Source organism: Canis lupus, chromosome 20, assembly GCF_048164855.1.
Source record: "Canis lupus baileyi chromosome 20, mCanLup2.hap1, whole genome shotgun sequence".
In the NCBI taxonomy this organism is placed as follows: Eukaryota; Metazoa; Chordata; class Mammalia; order Carnivora; family Canidae; genus Canis; species Canis lupus.
Window position 1 is genome coordinate 47869623 of NC_132857.1, and position 23004 is coordinate 47892626.

A 23004-nucleotide genomic window follows, 5' to 3' on the forward strand; every position below is an offset into this window, starting at 1 on the left:
CTGGATTTGTTTCTGATATTGGAAAGTAAAGGATTACAGGTCCTTTTAGATTTGATTGAGAAAAAAATATAACTGTATCATATGCTTTTTTCTAAAGCTTCACGGAATAATTAACAGCTGAGACACAAATGCATAGATGCATAAATAATAAATTGCATGAAGTATTATAAGTGTTAACACAATCTAAGTTTATGGAATTATCCAGAGATGTTCTAAACTTTTTCACTTAAGCTGTGTGTACAAAGACCTTATTATAAATGGATTGTGATTCATCATCTAAGCAAAGCTGAACCTGTGGTTTCATGAAAATTGATGACCCACATCGAAGTCTATAAGACTGTATCTATTGAAGAAAGAGACTGGGGAGAAGAAACTGTTTAAAATGCATAAAAATATTAGTCCTGACTATAAATACTGCAGGAAAATTTATGAACAAATTCACAGATGGCAAAGGCATCAGCTATAGGGAATAGGGCTTCCAAACATCCTATTCCCAACCCAGCCATTCACCACTTGAGGTAAAACAGACTATAAAATTAACTGTCAATAGTAGCACAAGAGCTATTCCCTGTGCTGGATGTGTGCGGCACAGCACTTAGACATAATACTACTTATCTTATTGTGTCAGGAGTAAAGTGCATTTCAGAGCTGTCCATGTCACACTTACTGGATTGAATAATAATTATGAATGTGACTCTAAAGAACTTTCTTTCTTGTTTGGTTTTGAAAAGTTGCCTACCTCATCGGAGCCATCTGCACAGTCAAAATCTCCATCACACCAGAACCTTGAAGAAACGCAGTCCCCATTGGCACAGAGAAAATCTTTCAGTGTGCAGGTCTGTGGCTCTGGGGACAGAAAAATAGCACGGGTTTATTCTACTATATGCAACTGCATTCTAAATTTATATGACATATAGCATGAAGTAGCACTAAGAAAAAAGAGGTTAGCCAAGCAGAACCAATATATTGTTTAAAAAAAGTGTTTCATGAAGCATCTATGGGACATAATATAATGTTTTTTCAAATTTATTTTAAAGTCATGAATAGAAAGTGGCGTTATAGAAACAAATGGGAAAAAGACAATAGTTAGTAAAAAAATCAAAGTAAAATAAAACATAAAAATCTACATATTACATAATAAATAATCTTTTCCAATTGTTGGAATTCTGAGTCATTTTATGTATTTAGTTTAAGTAAATAAGATATCTTATGATGCTGTACCCGTGGGGCCATTTATTAATTAAGTAGTAAGTCTAGCCTTTGACTCTTGGCTTCTATTTTGCATTTTAATGACTTTCTAATTCTTCAATTTTGTCTCCAGAAAATCTAGAGTTCACAAAACAAGAAGGGTACATGGGGAGATACCACTGAACATGACTGGATGGGTAAGAGTGGAAGGGACAGAAGGAGGCTCTCTTTTTAAAAGCTGCCTCTTTGTTTATGCAATTGTTTGCTTATGCCCCGTATAATTTACCTGCCATTTTAGATACTTTGCCAGTTATTGATTTAATTATGCTTCGCCATCTTCCTCTAGGATTTAGGCCAAAGAGTATGACTTGCTACTTGGCTTAACTCTGATATTGAGTATGTTTTATCTGGACAATGAAATAGGATTTTAGGAATTTTTTCTTTCCCACAGGTAATTGATATGATTGCTAGAGATCATCTCTTGTTTAGTTTTTGTTCTCTAAATAGAACTGATATCTGACATGATGAAAAACCCCTTTTTATTTTCTCTACTCATTAACTGTATTTACAGCTGGCTCACACACAATAACAGTCTTATCAAGGGAAGGAGGAATAACAGAAATTTAATTTAAGGAGTAGCCCTATGAAGCCTAATTTTCTGCATAAAGGTTGTGAATATTTCAGCCTGAGTTTGAATATTGCTTTACACAAACACCCGGTTTCTAGCTATAGGGTAACACCATGAACGCTTGGTATCATAAAGGCTCTTACATTTCTATATAAAGATCCCTCCTGAGACCACTGGAAGAACTATGGTAATATGTATTAGCATTTTGTTCTGCTCTGGGACTTACTTTCTTCAACAGCGTGAACTTCAGGCTATGAATAAGACAAAATGCTATTCAGTGGAATGAGAAAAAGCCACTAAGCAGGAAGACCCCTCTCATTTCTCAACATTCCTTTATTTAGTGAGCAGGACAATAGCAGTTTCTTTCTTTTTTTTTTTTTTTTTTTTGTCTTTGCATTATGTTTACATATACCACATTTTAATATTAAAACATCTGTATTAACACTAATATCACTATTTATAACAATAATAATCACTACCAGCTGGTGATTGCTTATTTGTTGTTAGCACCAGGTGAAGTTAATGCTAAGTGCTTGAATTAACTCAACAATTAATTTTAAAAACTGTGTAAGGTAGGTGCTATTATAGGACCCTTTTGTCGGAGAGTAAATTGAGGCACAGAGAGGATAAGGAACTTTCTCCGAATACCTTGGAGGCAGAAGAGCTACTATTGAACTTGAACCTACAGTCTGATACTAGGGCCTGTACTACTTACTGCAAGGCCATATCATTGCTCATAATACTACTGAGGAAATAATAAGTGTTCACATTTACAGAGATTACCAATAAAGCCCTGAGAAGCCAAGTTACATGTCCAACGCACATGGATAGTAATATCTACTTCCCTTAAAAATAAAAGAGAACCCTTTTTCTCTCATCATTCCTCCATACTGAAACTATTGCACCCTCTTGTTGCAGACAAGCAGTTTTCTTCTTAGGGAAAAGAAATTACAGCAAAACTAATGAATTAATTAATTAAGAAGTGCTTTATTTAATAATGGAAAATAACAATCGAAATGATTTTCATTAAAAAATTAGAGAATATTTTTTAAACACATTGTACTTCGATTTTTAAAAGTAGTAGAAATACTGAATTTTGTGGACTTGGAGGTATCTGAATAAGATTTTGTCCCTTTAATATTCTAACTTGCCTCTATCTTAATTAAACACAAGTGTGTTCATCATATGCCAAACAACATTGACTTCACAAACTTTGATACACTTTGCTATAGGGGAGGGTTGGATATTGTTGATCTGAGATGATACCGTTATAAGGTTAGAAAGTATTTCAAAGCATTTGCCCAATAATTCCACAGAACACTTACTCTATAGAGACTTTGCTAACATTATTAATTATTCTGTTCTCATATGGGCTCAGAGGAACTGAGTGATTTGTTGGAAAAAGTTTTTTCAGTGCATATGAAATTCTGTGAGGCTCTATGATGCTTTTAAGAATGCCAGCAAAACCACCACTTCTGAATAATAATCATGAATTATTTATACATATACAAGTGTCATCAAGGAATGGGATAGCAAGTCTGTTTTTAACTCTCATCTATATGCCTCAGAATCTTCTGCTACTGGGTATCGCAAAAATAAACTCTCTCTTGAGGACAATTTAATTTGGTTATGAAAAAAATGTCCTGAGGGATTATATTGTTTTACTGTTTCTTACCTTTGATCTTTTCTGGATAAAGTAAAAGACCAATTTTTAGACCTTGGCATGATAGTTAACATTTTTCTTTTTAAAGAGAACAACAAAATGATTATACCTGGAAGATAATGCATTTAGAAGGAAAATTTGAGTATGAAATTTTCCCCCTATCTCCAAAATGTTTTTCTCACATTAACTTTCTCTGATGCTACCTATGTCCCCAGATCAAAAGTAGAAAGGGAAACCCACGGATGAATAATTAACAGGGTTTTCCATAAATCTCATCTAAAAGTACCAAATCAACAACAAAGAAGCTTTTACAGGGCATGTTTTGGAAGGCTGATCTGGATTCTATAATAATAATAAAGAACAGGGCATTGCATAGGAAAGTCACTTCCTTCGATAATAAAGGAGGTAAAAATGTATAGACTCAGAACTGAAAAGAGCTTCGGAAGCCATCTTACACAAAATTGAAGAAACTAAGTTTAGAAAATAAAGTGACTTTCAAAGCCATAGAGTTAGTGGCAGAGCAGAAAGGTTTCCAGACTTCAAATTCTCTTCTGAGTATATTATCATAAACCCTTGATGATAAGTTCAAAAGTTATATGAATGTGGGTGTAAGCATCTGAGGAGAATTTTTAGAATACAATTAGTATAACTGACATGCTATACAAATAATCTTCTGATATAAATTCAGTGTGAAAGTACTAGAAATTCAAATAAGGCCGACACAGCTTGTCTCTCTACAAAAACCTTAATCTGGTTGATCAAGTTATTTGGTGATTTTAAATCTATTGGATTGGTAGTTACTTCTTAATAATGCAAAGATGTGAAATAATTTATTTTGCACATCAATTACTTAGAAGGCATACATGCCATATATATTTGTTTCTGATAAAGATGGTATAGATGCTGAGATTTGTCAGACATTTCCAAACCTTTGATACAGATGACAAAATAACTCCAATAGCAATAAAATTTTCTTGTTTTTAAGAGCCTAAATCATTGTTGGAGCAGAGTGTCCCTGCTGAACACTTAACAAGGGAAATCATCAGCAGATGATGAAGAAATGACAATGGACTAATTATCCCATATAAAGATAAAAAAGTAGAAAGCATAATAGATTTAAAACATCGCTGGCAGTTAATTGCTCCACTATGTTTCAAACTCTTCCCATATCTATGCCTGGAGTGTTTCCAACACAATTTAAAGAGTAAACTCATTATATCAGATTCATAAACAAGTAAGTCCAAAAGTGATTTTAACAATACATTGCTAATATGATAAGTGTGTCAGGCCCTGCGCTAGACCCTGAGAAATAGCCCTACTCCCTACACTATCTTCAGGTATTAAACAGGAACTGAGATGCATGTGAGAAAGACATGAGTGGTGCAGTGGAATGCAGGAGAGTGTTGGTTGATGCAATGTGGTCACATTAAAAAAAAAAAAGCTGCTAAAAAAAAAAAGCTGCTATTATTTTTTAACTCTAAGGCTAATTTACTACCTCTGTCATATTTCTCTACTTAATAATCACTAACAAGAATCCTCAAATGTGAATTAAAATCTATACCATTGACTAATGATATTTAGAAAATGTGGTAACAGTATAGTGTATTGTCATCATGTCTATCTACTAAAATTAAATTTATATATGTGATGTGATATATATAGTCATGATTACCATATATAAATAGAAATTTATATATATATATATATGTACTAATAGTTTTATTGTAAAATATACATGAAATTATAATAGTTTCAACAGATCATGAGAAATTGGAAATATCTTGATAGCATTTTATGTGGGAGCAGATCTTTCCTAAAGCTGACTTCTCTATGACCAACCTCTTGGTGCTTCATATGGCTATACTGCATTTTTTCTCTCTCTTCATCTACTCAGCTTCTGTCTATGTAGAACCACTGGCATTTTCAATGTCTGAACTTTCTCATTTCTTCAGGCCTATTCAGATGGTATCTTTAAACACTGCCCAATTATCTAGATCTCGCAATTCTTCCTCTTACACATCCTTACCTGTTTACCATGTTACCAGTTCTGATACTGGTCCAATGTATGCCTTCTCCCTTCCATGTCACAATTATAATATGCTTCCTTCTTGTTCATTGTCATTTGTCCCCTGCAAATTACTCAATGTTGCTATCTTAGGGCACATACTTAGAGTTAATGAGAACCAAAAGAGAGCCACACATAACTTGGTATTTTATACTGCAATGCTTGATATTGCAGCCACTCTCTTGGTTTTTCTTAAGGGTTCTGTGGCTGTTGTGATTTATCACTAAGGTTCCCCAGTGATGAGTGAAAGGCAGTGTTCCTGCTCCTTGTGTTCTTGCATGGAAGGATGACTTTTAGGAGATGCCAGCAAAATCATACTCAACCACATAGGAAACCCCAGCAGATTAAGACACAGGTTATCTCCACCTGTCATTCTTCTTCCCCTTATTCTCTAGTTACAGCAGTAACTTAACTTCTTCACAATTTCAGCCTCCACTTGAATAAAAGGTTTTCAAAGATGTAAGTTTCCAGTGTGGCCTTCTCACTCCTCCCCCTCTCCTGCTCTCAACATCCTTCAGCCATAAGGTACTTCCTCTCGGTATCCTACTGATAACTAATACTAAATGTATCCATCTGTATATTTCAGCTCTGAAATAAAGGTGAATTAAACAGAAAGGATATGCAATTGCTTCTTTTTTGTATTTGCTCTTCTCCTCCTGCCACTCTTACCTTATTAGGTCTTTCTCTTAATCACTGGATAGTATCTGAAAACCCCCTATATAAGGTTTTTAAACTTTAAAGCTATTGATTAAAAGAATCTGGAACCTTCTAAAGACTCTTTGCAATATTTTTCACCTTCCTAAAGCATAAGATCAGTTGAGAGATCTAGATATGAAGGAGTAATAAAAGGTCCCCAAATCAGAGTATTCCATAATCATAACGTCCAGAGATTTCATACATAATATACCTGATTCTTAAACACCAGTCAGATTAAGTTTAAAAAGTTATTTTCAAAAAGTTGATATTTTGCAAACTGAGTGTCCAAGTGGTTTGTTAAGCCTGTGATTCTACTAATTACATACTTTCATATAACATCTTCCTATGCTTTAATGTAACAATTCTATTTCATCTCCTGTGTCTTGGGAAACCAATGCTCTTAGTCCAATGTATGAGTACACACTATTGTTATTATTAAATACTTTCTGGAAGTAGCAGAATATAAATATTTAATAAATGGAATTTGATTAATATCTTATTTTAAAACATGACTATATTGCTTTCTTTGTTTAAACAGCACTGTGAGAAAGTGCTGGTAAGAAATATATTCAGAAATTAATGCTAGAATATAGGGATGCTGTCACAATTTTACATACTGCCATACTTTTTAGAAAATAAAATTGTTGGACAATTATTGTCTTTTAAATTTATTACATAAAAATGCAGGAGGCAGATGATGATAATAGTGTTATTCTATTTTCAGAGAAAAGCATCCTGAATACATATGGTGTTCACCACTCCAGAGAGAATAAATGATATTTCGCTGAAAGATGCTCATGGGTAAATTTGTAGTGTAAAAGGATTTGAGACGGAAATGAAATGAATACCATCCGCTAAAGAATGATATGTTTTGTACTGTCTCCACATCATTCAGCTTTTTGTATGAACTTGCATCAAGGGCTCACTTCATTGCATACTAATGGGTTGCATTAAACCTCATGATACTTTCATACCAATTCTGATAACTGTAAGAAAATAACTCCCAGTATGAGCATTTCAATAATTCTACCATTTGAGATTCAGGTCAATTTAGTCCGAATATTCTTGTCCAAATGTGAATACATGTATAAAAATGTGAGCCGCAGGACAGATAGGTTCAAATTCATACCTTAACTGAACTAAAAATTGCTATCCTGCTTATTGAATATGCTGTCAAGCTCACAACGTTCTCAAGCGAGAGTTACTTACTACAGTTTTCTTCATCTGAATTATCACTGCAGTCATTCTGGCTATCACACCGCCAGTGATCTGGAATACAGTTGTTGTTTCTACACTGGAATTCGTGAGGTCCACAAGTCTTTTTATCTGTAATAGAAAGAACCAGAGTTTGTGCCGTTGACTTCCATGAAGACATCCCTCATAAAACCCTCACTGCCAGGCCAAATCCAGGGCATATGACATCAACAGACCTTAATTCAGTTACTAACTGAGCAGCAACTCTAGGAAAAGCTGAAGGCAAGTGCTAAATAAAATTCACCCTACTGTCTTGTTTTATGTTGTTATCAGTCATGCTTTCATCACTAGCGAATTACAAAGCAAGTGGTTGGCCCATTCACATAAAGTCAACACAAATCAATCAAAAAAAAATAAAAAATAAAAAGTATGAAGAACTACATTCTCTTTAGGATACTGCCTTCCTAAGTCACCTTCTATTTCTTCTATAAGGCAACAGAAAAAAAAATAGTTATTAGCTAGATCCTGAGATGGTCAGCTTGCCTTTCTCCCTTAGAGTTTTTTACTCATAACCTACCTATCAACTGATCTAAATTCATAGAGTATAATAGAGCCTAACATGTACAGGCCTTGAAAATTAATAAAGTGCCATCTCACTTGAACTTTTAAACAATTCCACTGAGTACAAGGACAGGTATTAACTAGCTATTCATTTTACAAATGACAAAAGATAGAATTTAGAAGCTTGATGAATTTTTACTACCATTAAATGGCACAGTCAATATTTGTGTGTGTGTTTACTCTTGCCTTAGTGCTTTATTTTATTTTTTTTATTTATTTTTTTTTTATGATAGTCACAGAGAGAGAGAGAGAGAGGCAGAGACACAGGCAGAGGGAGAAGCAGGCTCTATGCACCGGGAGCCCGACGTGGGATTCGAAATCTGCGTCCAAAGCTCAACCGGAATCAGAATGCATGCAATAGGAATTTAATTAAAGTTTAGGTTATATATTTTTTAATTTCCATAAGAGCAATAGCTAACTATATATGGGCTAAAGCAATGCATCTTAAACTTCAATGCACGTATACAAATAAATTATTTGAAATTTTGTAAAAGAGAGACTGCAATTGAGTAGATCTGGATTTATAAGAAGCTCCCTAGGGATAACATTGTTCTTAGGTCTGAAATATACTGAGCAGAAAGGGTCTGAAACATAAAGATGGGATAAATTCAATAACATAACAATAATAAAATTATAAATATCAACGTACAACTTAGGACACATTCCCCTTTCATATACTTAGATCGATTCCTTATTCTCAGCTGTAATAGAGATGCACAGTGAGTTTAATAACTCAGACTAGTAAAATAAATTAAGGGAGAAGGTAAGCTATATGTTGCTAGTTGCTACTCTTTCCTTTAAAAGATAGATTAGATAATAGATAGATAGATAGATAGATAGATAGATAGATAGATAGATAGATATTTTTACATATGTCTATCTATAAAGAGCCTGCATTTCCCTTCCTCTTTCTCTCCCTTTCTTCTTTGTAGCCTACCTGCCTGCTAATGATTACTCACGCCCTATCTTGTGTCACTGTGTTGAGTGCTGTATTTTGTGATATATCCTTTTTGCCTTTGTTATACCTACATTTAGATTTTAAAGTTGGATTAACATCCACAGAAGTTCTAACATAGCATTTTGCACATTTCACTCAATAAATGTGTTAGGATGATTGGAATTTATATAATGACCCTTGAAAATATGGGGTTTGGTATTGGACTATGTAGACAGTTTCATTTTGACAGTTAAAACAAACTTATCTGAAACCACTTCTCTATGTTTGTTTCAAATTACCTTTATTTCTATGTGTTGCTTGCATCATTTTAAAATATTGTTTCAAATTTTTAGAATATGAGAAAGTAAGAAAGTTCAAACTGGATCAGAAAAAATGACTATAGGACTTAGTATTACAACATTAGCCCCAAGTAAATTCCCATGGCTACAAAAAGGTTCACAATTGGTACTGAGTATCGATGCAGTAACTGTTTTTGAGGGTTTTTCCCCCTAAATCCTATTTGTACTTTTTTTTCTATGTTCAAATATTTGTATCATATTTTGTGTTTGAAAGAGATCTGCACTCATTTCTAAACAAAGACAAGTTACAGTTCATTGTGAAGATTTCCATTTGGGGCATGCAGAAACAGTAACACTGAAAGGTTAATTGCCTTATGCAAGGTCATTAAAATTTTGTGTTTCCAAATCAGTTAACTTTTGATCCATGACATTAGTTATAAAAATTACAAACTATACAACCCATGTAGACTTTGTTCTGTACTTAAAGTCTCTCCTGAGGAGATTAAATGTAAGTATAAATATAAATATAATTTTAATAAGAAACTATGAACAAGGTAAAACAGCAGTTTTCAAATTGACTACACATTAAAATCACCTGGGAAACTTAAAAATCCCTTTGCCCAGTCAATATCCTGCATCAATAAAATCAGACTCTCTGGGGTGAAACCCAGACATCAGTATTTTTACTAAAGCTAGCTGATTGATTCCAATGAGCAGCCAAGATTGAAAATTACTGGCCCAAAAAACTAATTGTAGAACAGAACATTATATGACTCTGCATTATAATACTCTAGAGTAATTAATATAAAATGCTCACAATATATAGAGTTTTCTATTAATTCAAAATTTTAAATAGCTTTCAAACAATGCAGTATTTCTTTTGGTATTATAAATATGAAGAAAACAAATGGAGTATCTGAAAACTTGTTTTTTTTTTTTAATTTAATGTGTTTCCACATGAATTACAGATAGTACTACGAATTTGATCCCCCCCCCCCAGAGGGACTACCAGAATATAAAACTGTATATGGTGTATTCTGAAATACTATTAGCACTTGCATATGCATGGGCTACATCTTAAAAAACAAAACAAAAATCTGGTGACTGTGATGTTTTTGTGAGCCAGAATGAGGGAAGTGGACTGGAATACATAAGTGAAGGAGAAGTTTAAGTTTCTCATTATACCAAAAAAATCCAAAGGAACGTACAAACTACTGGAAGCAATATGATTTTGGTGGATACAAGGACCATATATACATTTAATTATATTTCTCTATATTAGCAGCAACTAGAAATGAAATTAAAAAAAAGAAAACTTTTACAATGGTGTCAATAAAATAACAAATATCTAGTAATAAAACTAGTGAAATTTGTGCAATATCTTCATACTGGAAACTATAAAACATTACCGAGAAAATTTGTATAATGCTTTAAAAATGCAACAATATATCAGGCTCATAGTTTAGAAAACTCGAAATAGTTAACATTTTTTCCAATTAATATAAAGAGTACAAAAATTAAACTAAAAGGTACATGAGAGAACTTTCGGGGCAGAGAGAAATGTTCTGGATCTTATTTTGGTGTTTGTTGCATGGTATATAAAATTGCAAAAACTCATGAAACTAAACATTTCAGATCTAAGCATTTAATTTTATTTTAATTGTATTTTAAGTAAAAAGACTTCACTATTAGAATTATAAGACATTTGGAAAATCCAAATAATCATACTATGGTAAAGAATTATTCATTTCGCCCCTGAACACTCAGGTGTGTTCAGAACAGAAGGGTAGTCTGAAAGAGAATTCTGTTAAAAACAAACAAACAAAAACAAAACAAAACAAAACTCAAAATTTAAATGTTCCACACTAAGTATAAGTAATAGCATGTATATTCCACATTTCATTTTAATCTGTGAATTAAATGATGCTTCAGGGTGTCTATATCACTTATTTTTTCTCTTGAAAACTTCCTAAAATGTATGCCATGAAAATGTTTCCAGTAATGTTTAGTAGTGAAAATATGTATAGGCCTTATGTATAGGTATTATATGTAGGCTTTTCATATATAACACATTTATTTTTTCTGGTTAGCTCTGCAGCGTAGGACAAAATAACACGGAAAATACTCCTCAATGAATATGTGAAATGATGCATATATAAGGCAATAGTCATCATTTATAACATGTACATATACAGATATGTTTTGTTTATTATTATTCTTTTTATTATTATTTTTTTTTTTTTAGAGAGAGACAGCATGTGCATGAGTCGGGGTAGAGGGATAGAGGGAGAGAGAGAGAATATTAAGGAGCCTCCATGTCCAGTGCAGAGAACAATGTAGGGCTCAGTCTCACAACCCCAGCGTCATGACCTGAGCTGATATCAAGAGTTGGACCATTAACTGACTATGCCACCCAGGTGCCCCTGTGTATTAAATATTCTAAAAAAATAATATTTTAATGACTCTAAATAGACACCTAACCAAACTGAAACTATACACTCTTTCACTAGTAATATTTTATTACTGCTTTAGAAAATAAAATGTCACTTGTAAACTGCCATGTGTTTTATTTAACTGCTTATCAGATGAAAATGGCTTAGAAAATTTTACATCTTGAGGTATAGGCTATCAATTTGAAAACATAACGTATAAAATAATTTTAGAGAAAAGTTAGTAAGAAGACATTAGCTTGTGATTTAAGAAATGTCAGCATTCCTTGGCCTTGAAAAAAAAAGAAAAAAAAAAAAAGAAAAGGACTGCAGGGTTTCTGTTGTTCTCACTAACTCAATATTTAAAAAAAGAAAAAGAAAAAAAGATTTTATAGCTTAAACCTGATAGATGATTTTTCTTCTTTAAAATTAAATATACAAAGGAGGGAAAGGCAAGGATTGTATGGTGGCTAGACAACATCCTCAGGAACACAGATTTTTATCAATTTACTTCACCGTCTTAACTAATGGCTGCCATTGTTCTTAGTCACTCGTGGCCCGGGATGACTACTAGCGCTTGGGTCTTCACCTTGAAGGCCTGAAGAAGGAAGGGCAAAAAGCAACAAAGAGGGCAGCCTCGGTGGCTCAGCCAAGTAAAGTATTGGACTCTTGATTTCAACTTAGGTCATGATCTCAGGGTCGTTAGATCAAGGCCCACATTGAGCTCTGCACTGAATGTGGAGCCTGTTTAAGATTCTCTCTCACCTTCTCCCTCTGCCTGTCCCCACCTCACTGCCCCCACCCCTCCCTGCGTTGTATCCATACTCTCTCTCTCTCTCTCTCTCAAGGAAAAAAAACAAAACAGAAACAAAAGAAGAAGCTTTTCTACTTTGAGAAAAACAACAAAACCCCCTTAAACAGTCTTCCTGAAAGTCCTGTATAACACCTCTGTTTATATTCAATGGGATAAACTTAGTCATGTGTTAAAAACTCATTATAAGGGGAGATGGGAAATGTGATGACTTATTCTGAATAGCAATGTGTCAACCTAAGAGACACAGTTCTGTTTCTGAGGAGAAAATAAAAACTAGATATAGAAATAGGCTTTAGGAGTCTCTGATAAAAACCTAACAAGGCCAGTTAAAGTCACTGGAGATTTCCATGGCTCCTGGAAGAGAATATTTCTTTTCTTTCGAGATGACAAGTACTATAGCCTCACGTTGCCCTGGGTCATTTAAAAAATCACATAGGAAGCACCATTCACAGAAGACACCAAAAAAAGTAAGGAACAGCTTAGGAACAGAGAAAAAGATGATAGGGCTCTGATGACTCTACATAAATACCTGCATCCCTATTGTTCCTGAAGTCAACTCCATCCATTCCTTGGTAAAATTTATTTTGCCACTGGTTTGCACAGGGTTTCTGTCATTTACAGACAAGAATCCTAATGCAAACATTATTTTATTGCTTAAAAATAAGAGGGACTTCTATTAATGTTCTTATCTGTATGTGCTGATTTACATAATTCCTAGGCTATTTCATCGGTTTATAATTACCTGGGAAATGCAATCTCTTTCCAGGAGAAGCCTCAGAATTAGTCTCTATTTAAAAGTAATTTGCAAATCCAGGCTTCCATGAAGATAGGAGATGGTACGAACACTTTTTTTTTTTTTTAAAAGCATATTCTCTATGTGACATATGCTATTACAGCCTCTAGTGATATTGATTATCTGGAAAGCTGCAGGTTGCCTTGCATTGTGAAGTGTTTGGTGGATCTGAAAATTAATTTCATGTTACTTCTCATCAATCAGGGTAATATTCCTCAATGAACACTTACATGCACAGCCTGTTCTTCTAGGAGAAGTGGAAAGAATATGTGGATGCACCAGTGGTTGAGAATAACAATGCCAGCTGTGGCTTGTCCCAGTGGGATCCTACTACTTCTGTCTCACTGTTGAATTTTTTATTTATTTTTTAACTTTTACATTATTCTTCTAGGTAGAGAAGAGAAAGGCTTATAAAGTAAAACAAACTACCAATGACATATTTTCTTTATAAAGAGGTGAATCTATAATAAGTTAGCTCTCTGGAAGCTCCAATAATGACATTTTATAAATTGCATGTCAATGTAATACAATTTTCAGTGGAAATTTTTTGAATTCACATTATGCAGTTTTAGAAAGTGTCATATTACATCCTGTAATGCCATATATTGCACTTGACAAGAATTTGTGATTTTTTTTTTCTTATTTAGAAATTTGTCTTGTAACTTTATGGCTGTGAACTGGGGTGAAGTAGTTATTTTTTCATCTTTGCCAACACACTGTACATCATCTGCCAAACCCCTTCTATTCCATTTATCATTCTCTTTGCAACAGCCTGTTGCCTTGACAGCTTGAATGGTAATATTGTACAAACAAATTTGCATTTGTGAACCTCGGTTGAAGAGGAACCCAGATCTCCATAATACGAAGATGTAGGTAGCGCAGAGTCATTCTTGACTCTGCATTACAGATTCTGGTAGTCATGTGCTAGCAATTCTACTAGTGCTTCCTCATCTAGCTGACAGAAAAAAAAGCTTCTTCCTTTTTCTAAATATTGATTCTGTTTTATTTTAAAAGCAAAGGAAAGGCAACTTGAGGCAAATAAAAAGTGAGTCTACCAAAATATTTGTAAATATGCCTTGGATTGCATCCGTCTAGTTGGTCTGACCCTCTTAAATCAGAGTCACCAGACAATTGTTCAAACCACTTTACGTTTTTGGATGAACATCAGACTCTGATTTGGTGGAAGATAGTGAGGCAGAGTGAAAAGAACCTGGGCACTGAAGTGAGAATGTGATTTGAATCCTAATTCTGGCTCCTACTCATGCTGCAATTTATTTTTTTAATAATAAATTTATTTTTTATTGGTGTTCAATTTGCCAACATACAGAATAACACCCAGTGCTCATCCCATCAAGTGCCCCCCTCAGTGCCCGTCACCCATTCACACCCCCCCCCCGCCCTCCTCCCCTTCCACCACCCCTAGTTCGTTTCCCAGAGTTAGGAGTCTTTATGTTCTGTCTCCCTTTCTAATATTTCTCACCCATTCCTTCTCCCTTCCCTTCTACTCCCTTTCACTATCATTTATATTCCCCAAATGAATCAGACCATATAATGTTTGTCCTTCTCCGATTGACTTATTTCACTCAGCATAATACCCTCCAGTTCCATGACACAATTTTAAGTCATTATTTGGGATGCCTGGGTGGCTCAGCAATTGAGCCTCTGCCTTTGACTCCAGGGACTGATCGTCAGGCTTCCTGCATGGAGCCTGCTTCTCCCTCTGCCTGTGTCTCTGCCTCTGTGTGTGTGTGTGTGTGTCTCTCTCTCTCGTGAATAAATAAATAAAGTCATTATTTATCTTCCTTCGACTTCAATTTCCTGAAGGCTAAGAATTAAAGTGAAATACATTGTACTGAAATGAACACCTGGCTTAATGAAGAGTTACTAGTGATCATTAAGTAATAGTAATAATTAAGTAACTTGTTATTTAAATAGTAATAATAGTAAATAAATTAGAAAATAGTATGTAAAATAAGCAAATAATAAATAAAAACAGTAGATGCAGATTGCAATATCAACTTTATCATCAATGAGAAATGTGAATTTAGGAGGAAAAAAAGGTATTTATTTAAAAGGCTGCCATGTGGCAGACACTGCTTTTGGCCTTATAATGCTATTATTTTAAGCGAATAGATGATTTTACTGTAACTTTATGAGGCATCCTATTTATTTTATAAGCAATAGACCACGTATTGGTAACTTGCTCAAAGTCACACGTAAGTATTAGAGTCACATAGGACACCTAAATCCTGTGGGAAATCACATTCCCAATTTGAAAGGTTATGAGACACCTGAGGTCTTTTAAAAAAAACTGTGCTTTATTATCTGCATATATGTTTAATTATCAGATCTATAAAATATTTTTAGCTTGTATCATTCTTATTTCTTGGGAAATAATATTTTTCTTAATTATATAAGTGACTCATACCATACTTCTCTATGGAAATGTAAGACTTTAACACAGAGAAATAGAAACAAATAGCTCATAGCCACAGAACATAAACTCTGTATGTTTTTCTGACTACGAAAATAAATAAAATATTGTATACTGTATATTTCACTAAAAATTACATAGAAATAATTTCTCTAAGTCATTAAAAATTCTTATAAATGCCACTTCTACAGCTGTATAATATTTATCTTGTGGATATAGTGTAGTAGGAACTACTTAGCTTAACTAAATAGTTCTCTAGAGTTTGGCATTCCATGTTTTATTTTTTTTTTCCAATTTGAAAAAGGATAATATTTGCAACAAAAACACTTTTACGGTTATATATGTGGATACATGTTTCAAAAGAGCCTTTGTTAGTGATAGTCACGTCATTTTACACTTTATAATCTTTATATTTTTATCTTGTCCCTAGTATACATTCTAATAGTTCCTTGTACAGGAACTAGCATTCTTAGATTGAATGTGACATGTATGTTGGTTACTTAACAAAGTGACATATTCTTTCTGTTTGATGTTCTTTCTCCCATATAATGTATCTATAAATGTCTCATTCACGATTAGAGTTTTGTGATTATATCAGTCAGTAATTATGAACATAAAAACAAACTACTTTTTTGTGTAACATAGTTAGCAAACCTCTTTTGGTATTATAGATTCAGGTGGGAGATCAAGAAAGAGGGCAACTGAGAGAATATTTCATTTACTTACAAACATACAATTAGATATGCATCACTAAATAAATATGTAGGGTGAGGTGAGAGGTATCTGTCTCATAAAACCAAGTCAAAAGGATACATGCATACACACACACCCCCTCAGGTAGTATGTGGATACAGTTATAAATGCATACAAAGGATACTGCTATTTATCTCTGAAACCACTCATACAACACGTGTGTGTGCACACACGTGCGTGGGCATGCTTGCATGTGTGCATACTTACCTTAGAAAAAGAGAGAGTATAAGAGAAAGCTAGCTATAGGTCAGTTCTGACAAAAATTAGGATTTTTCTGTGGTTATGTTTGTCATTGAATATTAAACTGTGTGTCCATTTGAAACCTCGGAGAATTGATACCAAAACTGAAGAAAGCTTTTTCCTTGTTATTATTTTGTTACTAGACTCATCTCTGCGGAAGAATATTTCCAACTACCAATTATAATGAATGGAATATCTTTGTTGTGGTATTGTGTATGGAGGAACATTAGGGGCTGTGTTAGCTATTTTTAAAGAAATTTCCTTGTTTTTGAGCAATTGCTCTAAAACATTTATCTAACCAATATGCTTTGGAAAGTATATAATGGACTCAGATAAAAAGGCTAGAGTCAAAAATGTGTTAATTTAACTGAGGGATCCCTGGGTGGCTCAGCGGTTTAGCACCTGCCATTGGCTCAGGGCATGATCCTGGAGTCCCGGGATCAAGTCCCATATCAGGCTCCCTGCATGGAGCCTGCTTCTCCCTCTGCCTGTGTCTCTGCTTCTCTCTCTCTCTTGTATAAATAAATAAAATATTTTAAAAATAAATAAATAAATTTAACTGAGTAACAAATCAAATACTTAATTTTTTTCTTTCTAACACTTCTTTGGAGGTTTACATTTGATCTAAAATTTAATGACTTAATACTTTGAAAAGTTAAGGTCAAGACACATATACATATATACATGTACGTATGTATGTATACACACACATTCAAACATTTTTATATGCATCAACATATGTTTAAGGACCAAATGGCATTCAATAAAAAAATTATTGAAAGAGGATAACAAGAAGTGGAAATAATTGTGCTAGATGATGGTGACCAACACTTGTGAGTCTTAGATTATGATCTAATTATGTGGGTACATGGTAGGATGGGCTCTTGTTTTTCCCATACTCAGTTTTAAAGACTCTCTTTTGCCAACTTTTTGCCTTTTAAGTGAATCTAATGCATTTTGAAATCTGATATCAGCTGAATACAAGGGATTGATTGGAAATTGATGATGAGTGCATAAGAAAAACAACCTATTGTGCTGTTCAGGGTCTCTCAATTAGAGTGATGTCCTTAGATTCTTGCATCCCCAAGTGATGAAGTCTTTTTCTGGAATATGGATTTAAAGTATATGACATCAGTGCCCTTCTACAATCCTTGGTATCGACCGTGCCTAAGCCAATGACTTCGAACTGTAAGCACTTATGACTGCTTGGCTCCACTCTGGAAATGCTTTTCAGGGAGATAATGCACCTATCTTCCTAGAAGCAAATGTAAAGCAATAACTGATAAGAATTGGTATGAATAAATACCACAGCTGTCTCCTTTGTTTGGGATTACTCTGAATATTCTACACTGTCTCATAGAATTTCTTGGTAGAATGGATCTCATTCCTACAGTAAGCTGCTCAATAATGTACCTTCTCTTTTTCCTTCATTAGTTTGGTTAACTTCCTCACCCACCTACTAATGGTGTCTGGAATCATCTCCCTAATAAACCATGTGTACTCAAATCTCATAAAAAATTGAGTATAAGCTCTAATTATGGGAAAATCTAACTTAAGAAAGGATTTATGTATTCATTTATTCAACAAATATGCATTAATGCCTATAATGTTCTAGGCAATGTTCTGAGCTTATTGGGTTTATACGAATAAAGGGAACAGACATAAATCCTTATGCTCATTGAGTTCATGTACTAATGGCCATTTAAGAGACTAATGGGCAATGGATCCAATAGACTGAATAAAAGAAAAAAAAAGTAAATAAAAGAATAAAAAATAGTTTATCAGAGGGTAATAAGTGCTATCATTAGAAATAAAGAGGAGAAGGAAATAGGGAATATGTGTGAAGGAGGAATTTCAAACAAGAGTTTGAAAATCCTGTATGAAGAGAGTGACCTTGAAGACTAACAGAGAGAAAATGATTGAGACATTGCATTATCTTGGAGAAAGGACATTCAAAGTAGAGACAGGACTTGAAGAATAAGCAGGCCTGTAGTGTGCAAGGAACAGAAGGGAGATGAGATAACTAAGGAGACAAAGAAGGTAAAGAGTGGTAAGAGAGGTCAGGAAGCCTATCCATTTCGAGGAAGGGCACTCACATCAGATAAGGCTTTGTGTGGAACTTCTCTTGCTATTTCTCCTCCTTGAAAGAGAGCATATAAATTTGATCTCTTTCTTTTCTGACAAATGCATTCCACATACTTTTTTAGATTTATGCTAAAAGGAAGATGAACATTTGAAAGATTGCTCGATGATTGCAGCAATACATTAACCCAGACGTTGAAATTGCCATGATGAATTCTTTGGCTTGTACATATTCTAGATAATTACCTTTTTCTTAGTTTTGGTGTTTATTCTTATCTACAAAGGTAGCAGGATGGCATACACTGATAAAATATACAATAGGTAATAGCAGGCCAAACTCAATTTTGAAAGAATATTGAGAACCTTAAACAACATAAAATATGTCTAATAACAAGATATATCAATTACAGGTCAGTAATTTGATTTCTTGACTAGAATTTTTGCCTAAAAGTAACAAATAGTTCTATCATTTCAACTAGAATTGTATCTTATCTTTTAAAACATGGATTTGTATATCTGAAGAGATTCACAAGTAAATATTATGGGCCATCCTTTAGAATTGGCATTAGTATTTTTAGATTCCAGGTTAGACTTTTAAGTATTGATTTGAAGACACTAATTGCAACTTATATTTATTGAGTGTTTTCTCTATGTGAGTTTTAAGGCTAAGCCTGACTCACAGAATCCTCCTAGCAGCTCAACAAGGAAAGGATATTGAATAGCTGAGGATACTAAAACTAAGGTTACAGTAAATTACTTGTCTCAAAGCTCACAGCTCTTAAAATCTGGATCCAGGACTTGAATCCATACCATCTGATCCAATATCTATAAACTATTCTGCAGCTGGAACACAAATAATTCCCCAAAACATAGTTCTTCATTGCTTCTTTCTTTCGCCATTTTATACCAAGATGTCAAATCTATGGACTCTGAGAGCTGACTAAAATTGTATACATGTCAGAAGTTTTATGTTAAAGGTAGTTCCAGGAGAACATAGCTGTCTTCACCATAAAACCCTAAAGTTGTAGTAGGTCTACATAGAGGGTTTGTAAAAATATATTCATATAATAATTATAAATTTATACTCAGAGATAAATATGGACAGTATCACAAAGCCTTCAGTGACAAGATATATTATTCCTGAACTATGTATTGTTGTTGTTGTTGTTCCTCATAATCTGGCACACTTTACACTTTGAGGGAAACAAGCGAGTTCACTTTTTTAAAAAGGCAATCTCACTCTCTCAATACAGAACATCCCCCTTACTTGACTTACAGTTCAAGTAGGTGCTACATATCAATAAATGATCACATTAGCCTTTATCTTAACCATTTCCTCATTGGCTGCCTAGTCAGCAAGGTATTGATTTTTTTTTTTTTTTTTTTTTTAAGATTCTGCTTACAGTACATGATGGTTTGCTTGGCTTTACTCCCAAACATCTTTAAAAACCTTAGTATTGCACTTCCCTGTTAGATGTCTTTATTCACCTTTTAATAAGCCTGTTTGCCTCCTATAATAATACTGCATCTGCTGTAGAACCATATTTATCAGAGAGACAGCAGGCTATGAAAGAAATTTTAAAAACCAGTGCTTGAGCTGAATGTAATATGAGAATTTAAATAAAGGTGCCAATAAAATTCACATTTTAATACAGCCATTAGACGCATGCAGAAAGCAAAGTATCTCAATGGATAATATAAATCATCATTAAATTTGCATTAATTTAGCTCACTCAAATATTCTTTCAACTTCTAAATGTTTCACTATAAACAATGAAGAAACAGAATTGTCCTTCACATCATGGTCTACTGGGTATAAGAAAGAAAATAATTGGCACATTAAGACATGATATATGGGATATATTATCAAATTAATAAAATTAATATCCATAGTGAAAGTTGGTTGGAAGTGTTGTTACAAGGCCAGGGTGACTCTTCTGACTGGGAATAGCTACTAAATAAAAAGGGAAGTGGAAGGAACCCACTGAACCCACAGAACCCACTGAACCAGTGCCTGGCCTACTTCACTAGAGTGATATATCCCATTTCACTCACCCAAATTTGCTATTTGGTAATGTCGCCTCTACCAGTATTTATTTAGTATTTTTCTTTATACTGCTTAACTTTTAAAATTTAGCTTCATTATGAACCAAAAGATTCTTGATTTCATGATCTGATATGCTGGTTTATATATTTTAGTTACATATTTAAAATAAATAATTATCCCATGCAATATGTAAATCATTTCTTGTTTATGTATGCTTATTATACGTCAGGAATGATTATTTTATGACAACTTTCCCTGAATACTTTCAAGAGTAAAATACACATACAAGCACATACTCATAGACAGACACATGAATTAGAGACATTCCCCTGATAGTACCTGTGGTTTTATTTAATTATTCTATTCTTAATATTTAAGGCACTACTGTGAAGTCAGAGTCTTATGATATGAATTAAGTGTTCCATCCAGTTCCAAACTTCAAACTTTCTTTTCCAGGACACTGACATGTTTCTCTTGTGTAAGAAAACAGAAATAAGCCAAGGAGAGCTCAAAGTTGGATCTTTAGCAGTGAATGAATGTATTTCACAAAGTTTACAAAGAATATTGAACATAAGACTTAGAATTTGATCTAGCCTTAAAGTCAAGAATAAAGAAAAGTGCCCAGGCAAAGTGGAAAACCAAATATGTTATAGAGAGAAATGGATATGACAACAAAAGGAATCACACTAGAACATCTCAGTATAACAGTGTGGGGAATTCTGTGTCTTGAAACCAAAAGTCACTCACATCTTTGAGAAGTGGGTGAATTTATTTAATTTCTTTTTATTTTTTATTTATTTATTTTTATTTATTTTTATTTTTTTATTTTATTTTTTAAATTTTTTTGGTGAATTTATTTCAAATAATGATTTAAGGTTAATTCTAAACTGCTGAAAAATTAGCCCCAAGAAATAATATTTGATGGCAACTTGGAGGGATTATTCTGATAGCATGCCAACAAACTCCATCCTTGACACAACCTTATTAAACATCTTATTAATAAATTACATAAAGATATAATATGCACTGTTGACAAACTTGCAGATGACACAAATCTGGGAGAAAATGTCATGATGAGATTATGAGGCAGGTATTCTCACCAATCTGGGGTGAGGGAGGGATAGAGAATGGATTTAATAAATACAAAAGGAAACAACAAAATGCATGATATACATGAGATTAAATATATCAGCACTTTCGCACTGAAGAGAACAGTATTCTTTTTGAGACTTGAGAGAAAATGGTTATGTTTTTTTTTTCTTTTTTTAAGATTTAATTTATTTATTTATTTATTTATTTATTGGAGAGAGAGATGAGCAGGTGGGGAACAGAGAGTGATAGACACACAAGGGGGGCAGGTGGTAGGGCTTGAGGTAGGGCTCAATCCCAGGACTCTGGGATCATGATGACCTGGGATCATGATGACCTGAGCTGAAGGCAGATGCTTAACTGACTGAGCCACCCAGCAACTGTCTAAGCCACTCAGATGCTTAACTTTATTGAGACTGCTTTATATCATCTTTACATGGATGTAATAAGTATTATATAAAGTGATATAATTTTTATATTTTGTGTGTCTCAAACAAATGAATGACAAATTACTAAAGGAAAGGTCAAGAAAAGCTTTGTTGTCATTTCTCAAATTGGTCTGTTGACCATGATTAGAACACATATCAAGGTTCTGGTTTTTGGAAATAATTTGGAGTGTAGCAATAATTCTTCACTGCATATTAAGAATAGATCTTGGTGATATAAACATTCAACTAGACAATGGCTATGAAAAAGGTCATCAAAATTGTCACCACAATAGAAGAGATGACAAAATGCATAATCATCATAAATCTTTTTTTTTTTTTTTTTTTTTTTTTAGGTGGGTGGTAACACCGTTTTATTGGGCTGAGCCAGCCAGGAAACAGGGTGGAGCGGGCAGATGGGTGCCCGGCACCCCTGGAGGAGCTCCAGAGCCCACTCCCAGCCAATCATCATAATTCTATGCTTTTCCCCCTTTTGGAAAAAATTTAACTTTATAAGTTTCTCAGGGCAGGGGGTGTGGGGGGGCTCCTGAGTGGCTCAGCCACTTAAGCATCTTCGTTGGATCCTGGGGTCCTGGGATCAAGCCTC

At 33.9% G+C, this 23004-nt stretch overlaps 1 protein-coding gene across 1 annotated transcript in view; it reads right to left on the reverse strand.

Annotated features, from left to right (window-relative positions):
* The window catches only part of LRP1B (LDL receptor related protein 1B), a 1825680-nt gene that overhangs the window by 145417 nt on the left and 1657259 nt on the right, over nucleotides 1-23004 (reverse strand). Inside the window, exons 67-68 of the mRNA XM_072789062.1 lie at nucleotides 7450-7566; nucleotides 740-846 (exon numbers count right to left, since the gene is read on the reverse strand). Coding sequence (XP_072645163.1) covers nucleotides 740-846; nucleotides 7450-7566 — 224 coding nt within the window. The remainder of the gene's footprint in view (nucleotides 1-739; nucleotides 847-7449; nucleotides 7567-23004) is intronic.